General features: G+C 68.7%; 1 protein-coding gene across 1 annotated transcript; it reads right to left on the reverse strand.

Annotated features, from left to right (window-relative positions):
* Positions 1-707: 707 nt before the first annotated feature.
* Positions 708-16,024, reverse strand: HCN2 (hyperpolarization activated cyclic nucleotide gated potassium and sodium channel 2). Its single transcript, XM_075524387.1, has 8 exons — positions 15,482-16,024; positions 8,586-9,009; positions 5,361-5,522; positions 4,086-4,304; positions 3,671-3,817; positions 3,120-3,360; positions 2,776-2,940; positions 708-2,626 (listed from the first exon to the last, which is right to left on the reverse strand). Exons 1-8 carry the CDS (start codon positions 15,946-15,948, stop codon positions 1,674-1,676), a joined length of 2,778 nt encoding a protein of 925 aa, XP_075380502.1. The 5' UTR covers positions 15,949-16,024; the 3' UTR covers positions 708-1,673.
* Between the last annotated feature and the right edge of the window lie 493 nt (positions 16,025-16,517).

Genomic DNA, 16,517 nt, shown 5'->3' on the forward strand with positions numbered 1-16,517 from the left:
GCCTGAAGGCTGCGGGGTGCCTGGGCTCCCCCTTTGTCTTCCCGGGGAGGTGGAACTGATGTCTCCCCAGACTGCCACTGTTTTGCTGAGTGGTTGGGCTTTAGTTATTCACAGGGGTGTCACATTCTGGAAATGCTTTTATAGCAGAAACAGACAAAGCTTCCCCGCAGCACAGCCTGGCCCGTGCAGCTGCAGTGGGAGCAGGGCTCTCGCAGGGGCTGGCTGCATCCCCTTGGCCCTGGTGTTTCTAGCCAGGAGCCTCCTGTCTCTCAGACTGGGGCCTTGTGCAGCCTGGGGGGCTCTGGGTTTGTGTCCCAGCTCCTGCAGCAGTTGATGGTTGGAGATCTGGCAGCTGGAGCACGGTGTTTGGCCCAGCTCTTAGCTGAGCCCTGCACCGACCAGCGCCAGTTCACAGCCTGCTTCCAGCTCCTTCTGCTGGGACAGGGGGCACAGCCCTGCCGGCAAGGGGAACGGTGCCGGGAGGAGGCTTTTTGCCTTCTTTTTCGCCTTTTCCCTTCCTTTCACCTTGTCATTTTTCTGGCAGGGAGGCAGCTCTTCAAAGGACAAAGCTGCCTCCTGCAGCCCAGCCTGGGGCTGTGCCCGGTGATAGGGCTCCCAGGGCTGGGCGAGGGGAGCGGGAACAGCCGGAGCCGCGGCAGGGAGGGACAGTGGCGAAGGAGAAGCAGAGACGGAGTCGTGCGTAGCTCTGTCAGTTGCTGACGTTTATTGCACAGGATGGGCTGGATGGGAAGGTGGACGCTTGGAGCGGGGCCCTGTCCCGCCGGCTGCGCAGCTACAGGGCGTTGGGCTGGCGTGGGCCCCTCGCTCACGGTCGCTGCATACATTCAACGTGGAAGGCTCCAGAGTGCTAGGCAGAGAGGCATACGTGCACACACCCACGCGCACACACACCCTGCACACATACACCTGCACACACATGCGTCCGTAGGTGCACGCACACAGGCACGCCGGTACAGGCCGTGTGCGCCTTCCCCAGCCGTCAAGCCGGGACCGCCTGTGGGGCAGCGCCTGCCCATGGGGCACCCCCAGGCTCCGGCGTCTGCCTCCCTCCTAACGCTGACTACGGGGGAGTCGGTGCTCGCGAGCCTCAGGGCGACCGTCCCTCGGACCCCCGCCCCAACTTACCTCCAGTCCTGGACCGTCACCCCTCGCCTTGGGTCTGTGGGAGGGGAGGCAGGGACAGGCGCAGGCGCCGGGGCTGGGCCAGGGTGCCTAAAGCCCCAGGGAGGTGTCCTGCGGATGCACACACACAGGTATGTATTCAGGTCATATATATCATATACAGAGTTGATCACGGGGGACGATGCAGCTGTGGCTTCTATGGGGCAGCCGGGGAGGCTGGGGGCAGCGGGGCTTCGCCGTGGGGAGCGGGAGATGGGGCCAGACTTTGGTCAGAGGCGACGCAGCCGGGGGCTCGGCCCAGCCCCCCGCCGTGCCCCCGCGGTGGGTGGGGGGCGCGGAGGCCCCCTGCCCACCCCCGGCAGCTGCCCCGCTCCGCAGCGTGCGGCGGGAGGAAGCCGGGGAGCGGGGCCGGCACCGCGGCGGGGGGAGGCAGCCGGTGGGGCGGCCGTGGCCCTCACCCGGCGCTCCTCGGCGGGGCGGGACGGGACTCGCAGCCGTAGCCCCCTCCCGCGCCCAGCGTGGCGCGGAGGTCACAAGTTGGAAGACAGCCTGGACTTGGCCGGGTCCGTGTCGGGCGTGCTGGCCGCCGAATCCTTGCGGGCTGCCGCCGAGTCCTGCGGCAGGGCAGGCGGCCCCGCGTGCACCGAGCCCGCGGACGCCGGGTGGGCCGGGGCCCCCCGCGAGGGCGCCTGGCCCCGCAGCCCTGCCGGGGGGCCGGGGCCCGGCGAGGCAGCGGCCGGACCCCCGCCGATGGAGGCACAGGACTCGCGGGCCGAGGCCGGGGGGCTCTGGGTGCTGCTGGCCGCCAGCCCGTGGGGCAGGGAGGGCTGCGAGGCCGACAGGGGCCGCGAATCCTGGCTGAGGCTGCTGGTGTGCAGCGCCTGTGTGCTTTTGTGGGCGGCCAGGCGCTGGGGCGAGCCGGGCGCCTGCTGCTGGCTGAGGGAGAGCTGGGAGCCCAGCTGCCCCGGGGCGCCTCCGTAGGCGAACGTCCGGCTGGCCAGGGGGCTTTGGGACGGCGGGCTGGCCGCGGCCGTGGCGAAGGCGCTGGTGGAGGCGGGCAGGGCCGCGGGCTGCGCCTGGTCCTGTGAGGGCGAGGGGTTGGCGTGGGGCACGGGGGTCTGCGGCTGCTGCGGGGGGCTCTGCTGCAGCAAGACGGGGGAGACGGCGAAGGGGCTGGGCACGGCCTGGGCGTACTGCAAGCGGCGCATCATGTGGGGCGAGCCCAGGGCCATGGAGCCCACCAGCGGGCTGGCCATCTGCGGGCAGAAGCTCATGGCGACGGCTTGCTGGAGGGTGGCAATGGCGGAGGTGACCTGGGGCTGGACGGGGCTGTACATGGCCGTGTGCTGCTGCAGCTCCGCCTGCTGCACCATCTCCCGGTCGTACTTGACGATCTCCTGGATGATCTCGTTCTCCTGGTTGTTGAAGACGCCCGAGTTGAGGTCGTGCTGCACTTTGTGGAGCAGGATCGAGTTCTTCTTCCCTGCAGGGAGGGGGCCGGGACGGGGAGCGCCATGAGACCCTGCGCTAGGGCGACGCTGGGCCCCCCCCCGCCCCAGCCCTGGCTGTACCCGTGCTGCTGGGACAGCCCCCTCGCCCCCCTACCCCTCTCCAGAGCCCCCCGTGCCCTACCAATGCGGTCGAGGCGGTCGATGGCCACGGTCTCGAAGGCCCGTCTCATCATGGGGTACTCCTCCAGCACCTCGTTGAAGTTGTCCACCGAGAGCGAGTAGAGGCGGCAGTAGGTGTCTGCCCGGACACTGGCCGTGCGCCGGCCACGGGTCAGCAGGCAGATTTCTGCGGAGGATACACCGGTGCCAAAGTCAAACCACCACCAGCAAGGACTGGAAACGGGGACAGGCCAGGAGCACTGGGCGAGAACCACGGAGTGGTGGGGGCCCTGGGGCAACGCGGGTGTCCCGGTGCCTCTCGCAGACCCCGGGAGGGGACCTGGGCTCAGCCCCGCCAGCGCTCACCTCCGAAGTAGGAGCCGTCAGAGAGTTTCATCTCCTTGTTGCCCTTGGTGAGGATGCTGACCACCCCGTGCTGGATGAAGTACATCTTCTTGCCGATGGTGCCCTCGCGGATGATGTAGTCGCCCGGCTGAAACACCTCAAACTTCAGCTTGGTGAGCATCGCTGTGACGAAGTTAGGGTCCGCGTTGGCAAACAGCGGCATCGAGGCCACCAGCTTGCGGCAGTTGAAGTTCACAATTTCCTGCAGGGGAAGGAGGTGAGGGACCGGGAGGCAGGGACGTGGCTTCCCTCAGGGCAGGCGCAGGAACACAGAGGGGTCAGCACAAAGACACCCCAGCACGCAGACACGATTGCGCATGGGCACACTCACACTTGGAGCTGCAAAGCCAGAGCAAGAGGTGCTCGACCCCACGCACGCGCGCTGCAGGAGCCAGTGGGACCCGCAGCCTGCCCCGCGGCAGGGAGCGTGCGGGCCCTCACCGTGGGTGGGGCGGTCCCGTTCCTCACCGCAGCATCCCACAGCCGGCTCTCCGGCCCCCCGGGGCCCTCACCTCGCGCAGGGGCTCGTTGAGCTCCCCCAGGATGCTGTCCTCGTCGAACATCTTGCCCTGGTAGCGGTGCTCGTAGTAGTCGTGGATCTTCTGGCGGAAGTCAGCGGGCAGCTTGTGGAAGGACATGTACTGCTCCACTTGCTTGTACTGTGGGGAGAAGGGGCGTCAGCGCCCAGATGGGCTGGGGCTGCGGGGCCGGGACTCCCCACCCACGTCCCTGCTCCATGGGGTGGGTCCCGGGCCCCTCCTGCCTGGCAGGTCCCGCTCCACCGCCCCGTCCCTGCCCCACGGATGGTACCGATATGGGGCTCTCGCCCTGCCTGGCTGCACCCGCAGGCGCCGCTGCGGCTCCAGGAGGGGCTGCAACGGCCGGGTGCAGGACAGGAACCGTGGTCCCCGTCCAGCCCAGTCTTACCTTCTCCTGGTACTGGCGCCGGGAGGAGTCCAGCGACTGGATGAGGGCGGTGGCGTGGCCGATGAACATGGCGTAGCAGGTGGCCCCCACAATCATGCTCAGCATCGTCAGCCAGATGTCCGTCATGCTCTCGGGCGCCTGCTTCCCATAGCCGATGCAGAGCATGTGGCTCATCGACTTGAAGAGGGCAAAGGAGTACAGCTCGCTCCAGGAGTCGTTCTGCAGCGACAGGGACGGCGGCGGTGCTCAGCCCGGGCCGGTGCACAGCTGCTCGCACGTGTGTGTGCGCAGGCACTCGTGGGTACGACGCCCTGGCTCAGGCCCGGCGGGTGATCCAGGTTCTCTGCCTGCATCTCCCGACAGCACTCAGCCACAGGATTTGTTTGTCTGCCTGTTTGTTTTTGATGGTCTCACCTTGCAGGTGAGATCCAAACCAACCCAAACGCCAGGCACGGCTGGGGCCGCGGGGATCTGCAGCACCCCGCTCCTTCCCAGCGGGTTTCGGCACCTCGCCGCCCGCCTGGCTTCGCTTCAGGTAGTCAGTTGTGTCGCTATTTTTTTTTTTTAAGCTGATAGACAAGCGCAGCGAGCCCCTGTGAAATGCTGTGACGGGAACAAGCTCTGGGTTTGTGGAAGCCACCGAGTTCCTGCACCACTCACGCTCAGGAGCCTGCAGACGCGGCTGGGACAGCAGGCAGCTGCAGGCAGGGACGGGCTGGTGGCTCCTGGGGCAGGAATCCTCCGGCCCAGCCTCATGCGAAGCCCTGGATTCCCCCCAGGGAGCAAAGCAGGCAGGGAAAGAGAAGCGCGAGACGGGAGGGAGAGGAAGGGGAGGAAGCCAGGTGCGGGGGAATGGAGCAGAGATGGAAACACTGGCAGAATGGGACAAGACGGACGGAAGGAGAAGAGCCATTTGTAGCAGGCTGCAGGGCTGAGAGGGAGCAGTTAGAAACGTGGCCCATTATTTATTAATAGCAGCTTTGTTGCTAATTAGCAGGAGAAGGCGGCAGGGGACGGGGCAGAGAGCTATGTCAGCATCTTCCGCCCGCCCGGATCGATCCGCTGCCCCCGCGTCCTGCGAGACCTCGCCAGGGAGCCCGGCCGCAGCAGGCGCGGGGTGCCCTGCACACCCTCCGCGCTCGCGCTGTCGGGGCACCAGCCGGCGCGGGGACGGCATCTCCGGGGGTCAGTGGAGAGAGGCCGGATGACACAGGGATGGATGGGGCCCGAGGGGAGCAGGACGGGGAGCGCGGCAGGGTTGGGGCTGGCACTCACCACCATCCCGTTGATGGAGACCCAGCAGTTCTGGGGGAAGTCCTGCAGCATGGGCACGAGGAACTGGAGGCAGCCGTCCCAGTGGCAGAGCAGCAGCATCATGCCGATGAGGTTGATGATCCTCATCACCGCGCTGGCCAGGTCGTAGGTCATGTGGAAGATCTGCGGGTGGAGGGGCCGGGGTGAGCACAGGGACTGTCCCCCCCCCTGCCCGGCCCCGCTCGGGGCACTGACCCACAGGGCCCCGGCTCAAACAGGCACTCGCAGCTGGCCCGACCCAGCCCTCCCCGAGGCGGCTGCGCTCCACCTGCCTATTTATAGCCAGCGGGATGCCGCCATGCTGCCGCCCTGGAAAGCACTAATGGCTGTGAGCATTGATGAGGATAAGCCGGCGCTGGTGGATGCTCAGGGAGAGCCAAATACGCTGGGCGCTGGGGAGGGAGCGGGGCAGCTCCCGGCACAGCGGGTGCGGGGGGCCGGGCTCGGCCACGGGGCAGCTTTGAGGGTCCGAGGTGCCCACGTCAGGGTGGGGCTGGAGGGAGACCCCGATCTGGGGAGAGCGGCCAGGGCGGCTCCACGCAGTCTGCTCTGCCAGAGATCCCACCCTGACAGGGACGGGGCTGCGTCCCCCCCCCCGGGCCGGTGGCTACAAGAGCATCAAGCACTGAGACCCACCAGTGACACCCTGGGACAGTCCCCAGGGCGGGTGCAGGAGGGAGCCGCGACCACGGGGACCCACCACAGTGCTCCCAGGACGGGAGCCCCGGCAGTGGAGGGGCTTGCGAAGGACATGCCTCCAGCAGCGGCTGCTCGCTCCCCGAGCACACTCCCCTGGCTCCCAGCCCCTGTGACCGGCCGCATCCCGGTCCCAGCCCGGCCTTAGCACCTCTCGCCCCCGGGCACCCGCACAGGCAAACCCAGGGGGCAGAGAGGTATGCTCCTGGGTGCAAACTGAGCCACGGGCTGAGGACTTGTTCTTTTTCCTTTAATATTTTTAGGGTCCAGAAAAGGTGAATTCAAGGGGGAGGAAAAAGAAAGAAAATAATAAATTAACCCCCTGGCAGTGAAATCCCCAGTCTCCCCCGCGCTGCAGATCGAAGGTTGGAGCCCTACAGCATCACATGGAGCAGCTGCGCGGCAAGGGCACGGCAAAGGCAGGGCAAGGGCAAGGGCAAGGGCAAGGGCACGGGCAAGGGCACGGGCAAGGGCACGGGCAAGGGCACGGGCACGGGCTCCCCTTCTTCCTCTGGGCCCAGCCCTGGGCTCTGAGGCTGCCTGCCCAGGCAGGGCACGCGGTGCGGGCAGGACGAGGCAGAGCCGGTGCGATGTGATGGGGAGGGAACAAGGTGGAACACGAGGGGCTGGGGAAGGGGCAGCCCGGGGTGAGGACAGGCAGGAGCAGCCCCAGCCCCATCTCTGCCGGCCTCGGTCACGTCCCTTCCTCACTCTGGCCAGCGGCAATCGCCCCCCGGGCAGCCCCTCCCTGCCCCTCTCCCAGCCCCTGCCAAGGCTGCTGGGGGCAAAATCAGGCAAGCGCAGCCCCCCCGGAGACGCTCCCGCAGCATCCGCCAGCCCCGACCGCGGCACCGCCGAGAGCAGGCGAGGTCCCGGGGGGGATCGAGGCCACGCTCCCGTCCCGTCCCCCGTAAGCCGATGCGATTACCAGGATAATCTGCGCAGCCACGCACGGGTTTAACTCATCCCGGGGCTCTCCCTGCTAAATCCAATCTGAAAGTGAAAAGGGCGCAGAGCCGGAGCCCTGGCAGGGGAGGGACGGGGGGGGACGGACACACCTCGTTTGGGGGTTTGCAGGAGCCGCAGGGTGCTCCTGCAGCAGAGCCCGGCCCCAAAGGCCGGTGTGGGAGAAGGGTGCAGGGCAGGGTGGGATGCGGGGGGCGATGTGGGCAGACTGACTGGAGCGGCAGCCGTTCCCCCACCCCTCTGCCCCAGGAACCGGGGGCAGCCCCCAGCAGCGCTGCGAGGCTCGGGGCTCTGCCGGGCACCGGCCGGGACAGACAAGCTCAGCCCTGTGCGTGCGGGGAGGCTGAGCCCCCACGGAGCCGCGGGAAGAGCCCTGTGCGGGTCGTTGGGGGATTTCCCATCGCAGGATCAGGCCAGGACAGAGCCAGACCCCTGACAGAACGGGGCAGGGCCGCGGCAGGGACTGCCAGGCACAAACCCCCGGCACCCGCGCCAGCTCGCAGAGCGGCCGAGCGTCTTTGCATGGTGGAGGCGCAGGAAGCGGGGTCGGGTGCCATCCCTGCAGCCAGCAGAGCAGATGACACCGTGCCCAGGCTGCACCGCGGGTCCGGCTGCGCAGGCTGCGCTCCTGCCCGCCGGAGCCTGCACGGGGGGGACACCCGGCCAAGAGCCGCAGGTGCCCCCGCCGGGCCCGGGGACACACGCGGCAGCGGAGCAGGAGAAGGAGAAAAGGTGCTCGCTGTCCCTCCAGCCCGCGGGCGCGCAGCTGGCTCTGCGCTGCAGCGAGCACCTGCACGGCCCCAGCCAGCAGAGCTGCCGGGAGGTGCCGGCCCACACACCGGAGCCACGTGGCAAAGCCGAGCGTGCCACATCCTGACACAAAGGCACGTCACCTCACAGCCCACGCGGCCCTGGGTGCACCGAGCCCGAGCGGCACCCCGACTCCTGCGCTGGGGACCCAGGGGTCCCGCTGCCCCCGAGGGGCTGGGGCTCCTGCAGCCCCCCTCGGCGTTCCCCAAGGTTCTGGTGGAGCAGGGAGCCAGAGGGGACCGCAGGCAAGGAGCGTCCCCTGTCCCGGCACACGGGGAGCTGAGCATGGGGCGGCACGCCTGCTTGTGCTGGCCATGCTGTCACCCATGGGTGGTGGGACCAGCTGTGCAAACCCCAGCACCCGGGCACACACACACGCGCACAGGGCACGGCTCGGCTGCGGCACTCAGTGGGCCCGGAGCCGGAGGGACTGCCTTTGCGCTGAAGCAGACCGGGAGCGCCCTCATGTCCCGGCTGTCCCCCGGGGACAGAGCAGAGGGGAAGGCGGGGGACGCCCAGGGACACCCAGAGCCTCCCCCTTCCAGGGAGGGTCACAGTCGCCCACCGGCCCCACAGACCCCGTCCAACCCGCCAGCTCCTTGGGCAGCCCCGAGCCCCACCGCCCTTGCAGGGCCCCCCCCAGCTCCTGCTCTCTCCCGCCGGTCCCGCCGCTGCCGGAGGAGGGACCCAGGCTGCGTCCCGCAGGACCCTTACCTCCTCCCACTGGTGGATGTAGCGGATGAGCCGGGAGAGGCGGAGGAGCCGCAGGAGGCTGAGGATCTTGGTGAAGCGGACGATGCGGAGGGCGCGGGCCGTCTTGTACACCTCCGAGTCTATGCCCTTCTCCACAATGAGGAAGACGTAGTCCACAGGGATGGAGGAGACAAAGTCCACCACAAACCAGGTCTTGAGGTACTTCTTCTTGATCCTCTCGGGGTCCAGGATGATTTCCGTGTTGTCCTCAATGACAATCCCCGTCCGGAAGTTCAGCACCAGGTCCATCAGGAAGAAGGTGTCGGAGACCACGTTGAACACGATCCAGGGCGCCGTGGTCTCCTCCTTGAAGAAGGTGATGCCCACGGGAATGATGATCAGGTTGCCCACCATGAAGAGCAGCATCGTGAAGTCCCAGTAAAACCTGGGGAGCGAGAGGAGGGAGGAGGGTGTCACCGGTGCCCCGCAGCTGCCCCCCGCGTCAAGGGGACCCAGCCATCACGCCCTGCCCTAAGGGACCCACGCTACCAGGGTGCTGTCACCCCTAAGGACCCATGCTACCGGGGTGCTGTCACGCCGATGCCACCTCGGCCACCCCTCTGCTCTCCCCAGGGACCGCACCCTGCTCCCCCCACTCCAACCTGCCCCCAGGCCTGATCCTGCAGGCCAGCGCAGTCCCACCGGTTGAGGAAGGGCTGCGCAAGTGCAGAGGCGGGTGCAGGATGAGGCCGGGGGCTGTCGGCTGCAGTGGGCTCCTCCTGCCGTGCCGGTTTGGCCGGAGGTCTGCCCTGAGCACCCAAACCCAGGCAGGTCCTGGGGTGAGGGGAGAACAATGAGGCAGGCGCCGGTGGGGGAGACCCCTGGGGCAGCCTGTGGGCCGGGGACCACCCCCATCTCCAAACCCCCCGCCGCGGCGGGGCCATCGCGCTCTCCGCAGGCGGCGCTCAAGGTCGCTCACGGAGACGGGATGGGAGCGCAGGGCCTCCCCCATCGCTGCCCTGGGAGAAGCCCCCACCCCTCCCCGCTCCCAGAGTGGGGATCCGAGGACGGGGGACAGGGGCCCCAGGGACAGCCGGGGCCACCCCACCCCAGCGCCTCCCTGGACCAGGCTGCGGCCCTGGTTTTGGGGGCGCGCAGGGCGGGGGCTGCGCGTTGGACCCCGGCAGCACGGCCGTGGCGGAAGGAGCCGCCGCCGCTCCCGGCGCAGCAGATCACGTACAGCTGCAGCTGGAGCCGGCATCGCCCGCAGCCCCGGTCAGACGGCGGAGGGGGCGGGCGGCCGCCTTTGCCTCTGCCTGGGCTGCGCGGCTCCTCCGCCACCTCCTTCTCTCCTTTCTCCTTGTACCCATCTTCTGGGCCACCGATGACCTTTCCGAGCGCCCGCAAGGTCACAGCAGCCCTGTCCCGGCAGGACGGTGCGGAGGGGACTCCAGCCCCTCGCTCCCCGGCGCTCACCCTGGGCGCAGAAGGGAGGATGCTCCCCAGTGCCACGCACGCAGACACCCGGGACCCTTGCCCACACCTCTCCCCTCAGCCCACCCTGCCGCGCTGCCCGCCCCGGGCAGGAGCCCCCGGGAGCTGCGGGCCGACGAGCAGGGGGTGCCCTGGCCACGCGGTGCCCTGGCCACGCTGGCAGGGACGGGGGGACGAGGGGCTGGCCTCTTGCACGCAGGAACGGGAGCTGGGCTGGATCCATCCCCCCCACCGTGCAGATTAGCGCAGGACCAGAAGGAGCCGAGCATCCCGGCTCCTGACCTTTCTCCAATGACACCTTCCCCATGTGAGACGTTGCCGTGGCAACCGTGAGTGATGTCACTGCTGCACAACGATGACTTCACACCCAGGGTCCTCTCCAGGGTACCCTCGCCAGCTGCCAGCCGGGAGGAGCGGGCTGTGCTCCCCCCACGCCCCCACGGACGAGCTCCGGCCGCCGGCCCCGAGCAGCTCCAGTGCCCCACGACCCCCCCGTGGGCAGCGAGGCCATGGCCGTGGTGGGCCCTGCCGGAGCCCCAGGCTCCGGCCGCACGGCACGACCCCCCAGAGATGCCAGCAGAGCCGCTGCTGGGGCCGGGGCAGCCCACCACGGCGGCTCCGGGCTGGATCTGTCCTGCAAACCCCCCGGCAGCTCGGACCGCAAACTGACCCTGCTGCACAAAGCGAGTCCCATGGGGGCGTTAGCCATGCAAAGCTGTGAAGAACAAAGATTAAATAACCATGCCAGCTGGGCAAAACTCTCCTCTGGCTCAAATCCCTTTGCAACCTGGCTGAGCCAGGGCAGAATTCGGCCTGCTGAGAAAGATAAACTGCTCCTGATCCCCCCCAACACACACGACTGACTCTGTGTGATCTCTTCGGGGACCTGGGTGTGATGCCAACGCTTTCTTCCTCGGAGGGCAGTGCGTGCATAGACAAAAAGATCCAATCCAGGCTACTAAAAATATCTGCAAACAAATTAATTAGGATCCTCGGCACCCCCTCCCTTGCTCCTGACCCAATTGAACGACAGTGATGGTGACAGAAGATGCCAAAAGCCTCTGCGAGCGGGGGCTGCTGCGTTCCTAACTCCATCGCCTGCCCAAAGCCTGGCACAGCGGTGCTGCCCCACGGGTCCTGGCCAGGAGCCGAGTCGGAGCCGAGCCCCTGCACTGCCCCGCAGCAAGTCCCAGGGGTCCCACCACACTCCCGAGACCCCGGAGCACGTCCCTCTGCAGAGCTGCCGCCTCCCCGGCACCTCCAAAACCCCGATGGAGACCCCGAGGCCAGACGAGGCAATCCCAGCAGCCACACCAGCAAAGCCTCCCCATCCACCCGCTGTTACCGCCTGGGAGGGGGCCAGGAGAAGCCCCCCGAGCCGTCCAGGGGGGCACGGCCACAGGACACCAGGGACGTCCCCACTCAGCTCTGCGGCCGGCACGCAGAGCTCCGGGGGGCTGCTGGGGACGATCCAGCCACCTCAGCACGCTCAGTGCAACACAGCGCTCCCCTCTACGGTGATCCCACCGGCCGGGCGCTGAGCTCCCTGCTCACCAGCCTGCCCGGGCAGACAAAGCTCCCCGAGACCCCGCTCTGCAGGGGGTGCCCCCAAGGGCCGAGCCCCTCAGCCCGGATCGGGGCTGCCCGGCAGGCGGGAGCAGCACCGGATCGGTGCAGGAGCGGTGCGGGGTCGGTGCTTCGCAAACTTGCACTAAATACTCATATTCTAAAAATGAGGTCGCTCTTAGAAGTGGGTTAAGAAGCCAACGGCAGAAGGTTGCCCGAGCCAAGCAAGCGGTGAGGTACAGCACCCAACGCACCGTCCGTGCCCCTGAGTCCCAGTACAGCCAGTTGTGATGAATGACTGGTGCTGCTCTCCCCTGGAAAAGCCTTTTACCCCAGAGGTCCCTGGGGATGGGAGGGGGGTTTATCCCCTTTATGGCTTTGCAAACCGCTCAAGGACCCAAACCTTCACAATCCTCCCAGGGAGTCGGTCACTGCCTTTCTTCCCTGATGACCGAGCAGCGGCTTTCAGCACCCCCCAGGTCCGACTGCCCCGCACTGACTCTGCCGAGGGGGAGAAGAGCTCCCCGACACCCTCCCCAGAGGGAACGGTAACACCAGGACCAGCAGCAGCACGCAGCGCTGGCACGCACATCGGGAGCAACAGCAGCCAGCGAGCCCAGTCCCTCTGCTCAGGAGCCCCGGCGGTGGCACCAACAGGCCGGCGGCACCACCCAGGCAGCAGCCAAGCCCCAGAAACCATTTTAAGCCCGGAAGAGGAAGGCTCCGGCCAAGCAGCACCAGGGACACATGCTCTGGATGCAGCTTCACCCCAGATTCAGGTGTGGGACCGGCTCTTGCATGAGAGATTCGCCAGCAGTGAAAATCCACAGCTCAGCCCCAGCCCCACGGCTCACGGAAGGCTGCGAGTGCCGGGCTGGCGGGAGGGGATGCCGGCACAGCCGCATCAGGCAGCCCCGTGGTGGTCACGGGAAGACAGGCACCGCCACCGCCACCACTGAATCACCAGCTGCGTGCAGCTCTCCGTATCACTGCTGCATCCCGCGAGGCGCCTGGGCTGAATCCTCCTCCCGGGCTTATGCAAGTCTCTCGCCGCGCGAGAAGGGGAAGGGATCGACCGCGGAGCTGGAGCACCCGCTCCCCAGCGCCTGGGCTCCTGCGCCCCCGGGATTGCCACCGGCCTCCTCCTCGGCCCTGGCCCCACGTGGGTCTCTGCTCCCGAGGCTTCACAGCACCTCAGCCCCCGCACGCCCCTGCCTGGCTCCCAGGCGCGTACGGGGTGTGAAGATGGGAGCCAGACCAGCAACATGCCCCAGGTCACTGCGAAACGAGGGCTGGATGCAGCCCCCTGGCTCCCAATCCCACTCCAAGAGCGATACCCCAGTTGCAGAAACACCAACAGAAATAACAAAAAAGTCGATGTTAGCTGGGGTTTTTTTCCTCCCATTGATAAAGACCAGAAGCGGCAAAGACAGAGAAGACAACTGAGCACCCCACCCGAGGAGGCGGCTCTGCTGGACACTGGCTACTTCAGCGCACAATTTACAAGGTCCCTTTTACCGGATTTGCAGCTCGTGCTCTCAAGCAGCCACCCAGGCTGCTTCCTAATAATTCAATATTTATGTAAATAGCAACTTTCATTCCTGGAGCAAGTCTGCCCCTGAATTTTGCATGAATAATCATAGGACACACGATCTCTAAATGACTCTGATTATGAAATGATGTCACGTATGCAGATGCGTAATGATTTTATCTTAAGGTGGGAAAATGGGTTTTGCAGGGCAAACACGGCTGGGTTCATGCTCCATTATCATTACTAGATAAACATTTTTTTTTTTTTTTAAGGCAGGACAACGTGGAACAGATGGACACATGTCCTCAACACGCACAAGCAGAGTGGGCTCCTCACGACCGGGCTTTCAGCCCTGCCTTGAGCCGATCCTGTTTATGTGCACGTTTGTAGACCCAGGCGATGCCGTGGCTCTGCCTGCAGCTCCTCCCCGCTGGGCAGGGAACTCTCCTACGCCACTTGCAGCATCAAAACCCAGGCAGCGGCTCTTCCCCAATGGGTTTCAAGACTTGATAGCGACTCCAGGAGGGATGGAGCCAGCTCCGGGCAGGCCGGCCAGGGTGACATCCCAAGGTCACCCCGCTGCAGACCGGCGCCTGCCCGCCCGCTGCTAGCGCCAGCCCGGGGAGCGACTCTGCTGCGTCCCGGGGAAGCCTCCAAGGCCTCGCTCCTGCCGCGGGCTCACCACAGGGAGACCCTGCTCTCAGCAGCACCGTGGGCTCTGCCAGCTTGGAGTCGGCCGCAGGAGCAGGGCAGGTTCTGGCCCCGTGCACTCGTGGCAGGGCACAGCGGAGCCAGGCCGTCACCCCGCTCCCGGCCTCCCCCTGCAGCCTGCAGCTGCCGAGGGCAAAGCGGAGCACGGGCAGCATGGAGGGGCAGAGTCCCCCGGCTCGCCAGCCCCTGGGTGCCGGGGATCCGCCTGGCACCGCCACACCTGCCCAGTCACGGCAGGGACGGCAGAGCTCCCTCCGCCACAGGACCGGCGATGGCCACGCGGTGCAGCCGCTCCTCACCCTGGCTCTGCAGCAGACCTGGTGCCCAGCCGGCAAGCCCAGGAAGGGGCTCCGATGGGTACCTTCAGCAGGTTCCCAATGGGAACGTCTGCCGCAAGGGCACAAGACCCCCGTGTGGGAGGTCAGCCCCGAGAGGAGGCCGAGGGCCTCCAGCTGCTCCCCTGGAAGATGCCAGATCAGCCCAGGAGCAGTGCACGAGGGCGGGAGCAGGAGGTGCAGGCGCTGGCAGACCCCACCGCCCAGGGCCATCTCCACCTGCCCTGGGGACCCCTGCGCCAGCGGGGACCTGCCAGCGCCAGCGGTGAGCAGATCCCAGGGTCTGGCTCGGTGGCACCCCTCACACCAGCACCCAACGAACCCTCCCTCGAGCCTCCCCAAACCACGCACCAGAACAGCAGCAGAACATCTCGGAGCTGAGCCCCTCGCTCCCCCCAGCCCCTTCGAGGTCGCTGGACCAGGGGTCCTGATGGCTGGCTCACCAGCGAGGTCTCGGCCACCCGTGCCTGCAAGGTGCCGTGCCGCCTGCCCAGCCGGTCGAGCCGTACATCCCTCCCGGTAGCGGGCACACGACCCGAGAAGCGTTCGCCACTTCGGAGCTCCCCCGGGGCTCAGGGGGTGGAAAGGAGAGGGAGCTGCCGAGCCTCTCTCCCCAGGTTTGCCATTCCTCGTCTGGAAGCCACGCGGGCTGGGTCTTGAGGACTCTGGTCCTCGTGGGAGCGAGATGAATCCCTCCTCAACCCCCTGCATCTTAGGGACGGGATCAGGCCTCCCCGGGGGAGGGGGAGCCTTCGCCAAGCTCTGCTTGGCAGCGGGGAGAGCAGCACGGCCTCCAGCCCAGAGCCCGGCCGCGCGAGGGGAGGCTGACACCTTCCCGGGGCGCTTTGGGGGCAGAGCAGACGCCCGGTGGGGCTCCGGAGGGCCCCGTGCTGGGCCGAGCCGCCCTGAGGCCCCGGGAAGGACGAGGGGATGCCCTTGCCCGGGCAGCCCCTTCGGAGCGGAGGGCTCTCGGCATCCCCGGATCGACCGCGGCTCCGCTGGGGAGGGGGAGGCCCGGCCGCCAGCCCCTCCCTGCTCGCGGGCGAGCGGCATCCGCGCTGCCCCCTCCAGCACGGCTCAAGGTGCCCTCTCCCGGGGCCCGCCTCGGCCCGGCCCGGCCCGGCCGCCCCTTCCCGGGCTCCGCTCGCCCCCCCCCGTCCCCGCCCGCGGCCGCCAGGGCCGGATGGCACCGGCCCGGCTCCACGCTCCGGCCCCGCGGGACGCAGCCGGGCGCGGGGCCCCGGGCGCGGCGCTCGCCCCCCGCCCGGCCGGGCGCGCACCTGAAGTCGCTGTAGGGGTGGATGATCCAGGCCCCCGCCGACTTGACGCGCTCCTGCTCCCGCTCCACCGCCTTCTGGGAGCCGAACATCCGCAGCGAGAACTTGTTGACGCCGGGCTGGAGCATCGCCCCGAACTGCCGCTGCATGAAGCTGGCCTGGCTGCCGCGGGCCTCCTCGCCCGCATCCTCGCCCGCGCCCTCCTCGGCCGCCTTGGCCCCGCCGGGGGACGCGCCGCCGCCGCCGCCGCCGCCGCCGCAGGAGAAGGAGACCTTGGGCTCGCGGGGCGGCTCCGGGCCGGGGCTCCGCGGCGGCTCCCCGCGCCGGCACTCGCCGTTCGGGGACCCCTTCCCGCCGCGGCCCCGCGCCCGCCCCGCCGCCGCCGCCGCCGCCCCGCCGCGCTTGGCCGCCTCGGCCGCCTCCTCCTCGGCCGCCGCCTCCCCGCCCGCCGCGCCGCGGCCCGCCCGCATCCTGCCCCTGCCGCTGCCGCCGCCGAGGCCACCGGCGGCCGAGTGGCGCCCGCCGCCGCGGCGGGGGCGGGCCGGGGCGGGCCGGGGGCCGGCGGCGGGGCCGGGCCGGGGGCGGGCGGCGGGGCCGGGCCGGGGACCGGGCGGGCTCCGCAGCTCCCCCCGCCGGCACAGCCCTCGCCGGCGGGACCGGCGGCCGGGCCGCTCCGCTCCGCCCGGCGGCCCCGGCCCCTCGCGGGGGTGCCGGCACCCCGGCCCTCGGCAGCGCAGCCCCCGCTGCGGGGCCGGGCGGGGCCCGGCCGGGCGCTTCCCCCCGCGGGGCTCCGGAGCCCGGCGGCCGCCGGCCCATCCGCCCCGCCGGGGAGGGAGCGCTGCGGGCGCTGCCCCGGGAAACGCCCGTTCGCGTCCCTGCCCCGGGCCCCGCTGCCGGGGCGGCCCGAGCCAGCTCCCCCCCCCCCCGCCCCCCTTCCCCGGGCCGGGGACGGACCCCGCCGGGCGGCACCGGGGCCTCGTGCAGCGCGGGAAGAGGCGGCTTCCCCCTCCTCCAGCCGCGGGGACCTGCCGCCCGCCTC

This window comes from Mycteria americana, chromosome 24 (assembly GCF_035582795.1).
Source record: "Mycteria americana isolate JAX WOST 10 ecotype Jacksonville Zoo and Gardens chromosome 24, USCA_MyAme_1.0, whole genome shotgun sequence".
NCBI lineage: Eukaryota > Metazoa > Chordata > Aves > Ciconiiformes > Ciconiidae > Mycteria > Mycteria americana.

What these genes read in the sequence shown, in the direction of transcription:
- HCN2 (XM_075524387.1), bottom strand. Translation starts at nt 15,948, where the DNA reads ATGCGGGCGGGCCGCGGCGCGGCGGGCGGGGAGGCGGCGGCCGAGGAG. An exon ending in TCAACGAGCCCCTGCGCGAG is followed by an intron (nt 3,361 to 3,670) that starts GTGAGGGCCCCG and finishes CTTCCCCTGCAG; the next exon opens with GAAATTGTGAACTTCAACTG. An exon ending in CGACCGCCTCGACCGCATTG is followed by an intron (nt 2,627 to 2,775) that starts GTAGGGCACGGG and finishes CCCTCCCTGCAG; the next exon opens with GGAAGAAGAACTCGATCCTG.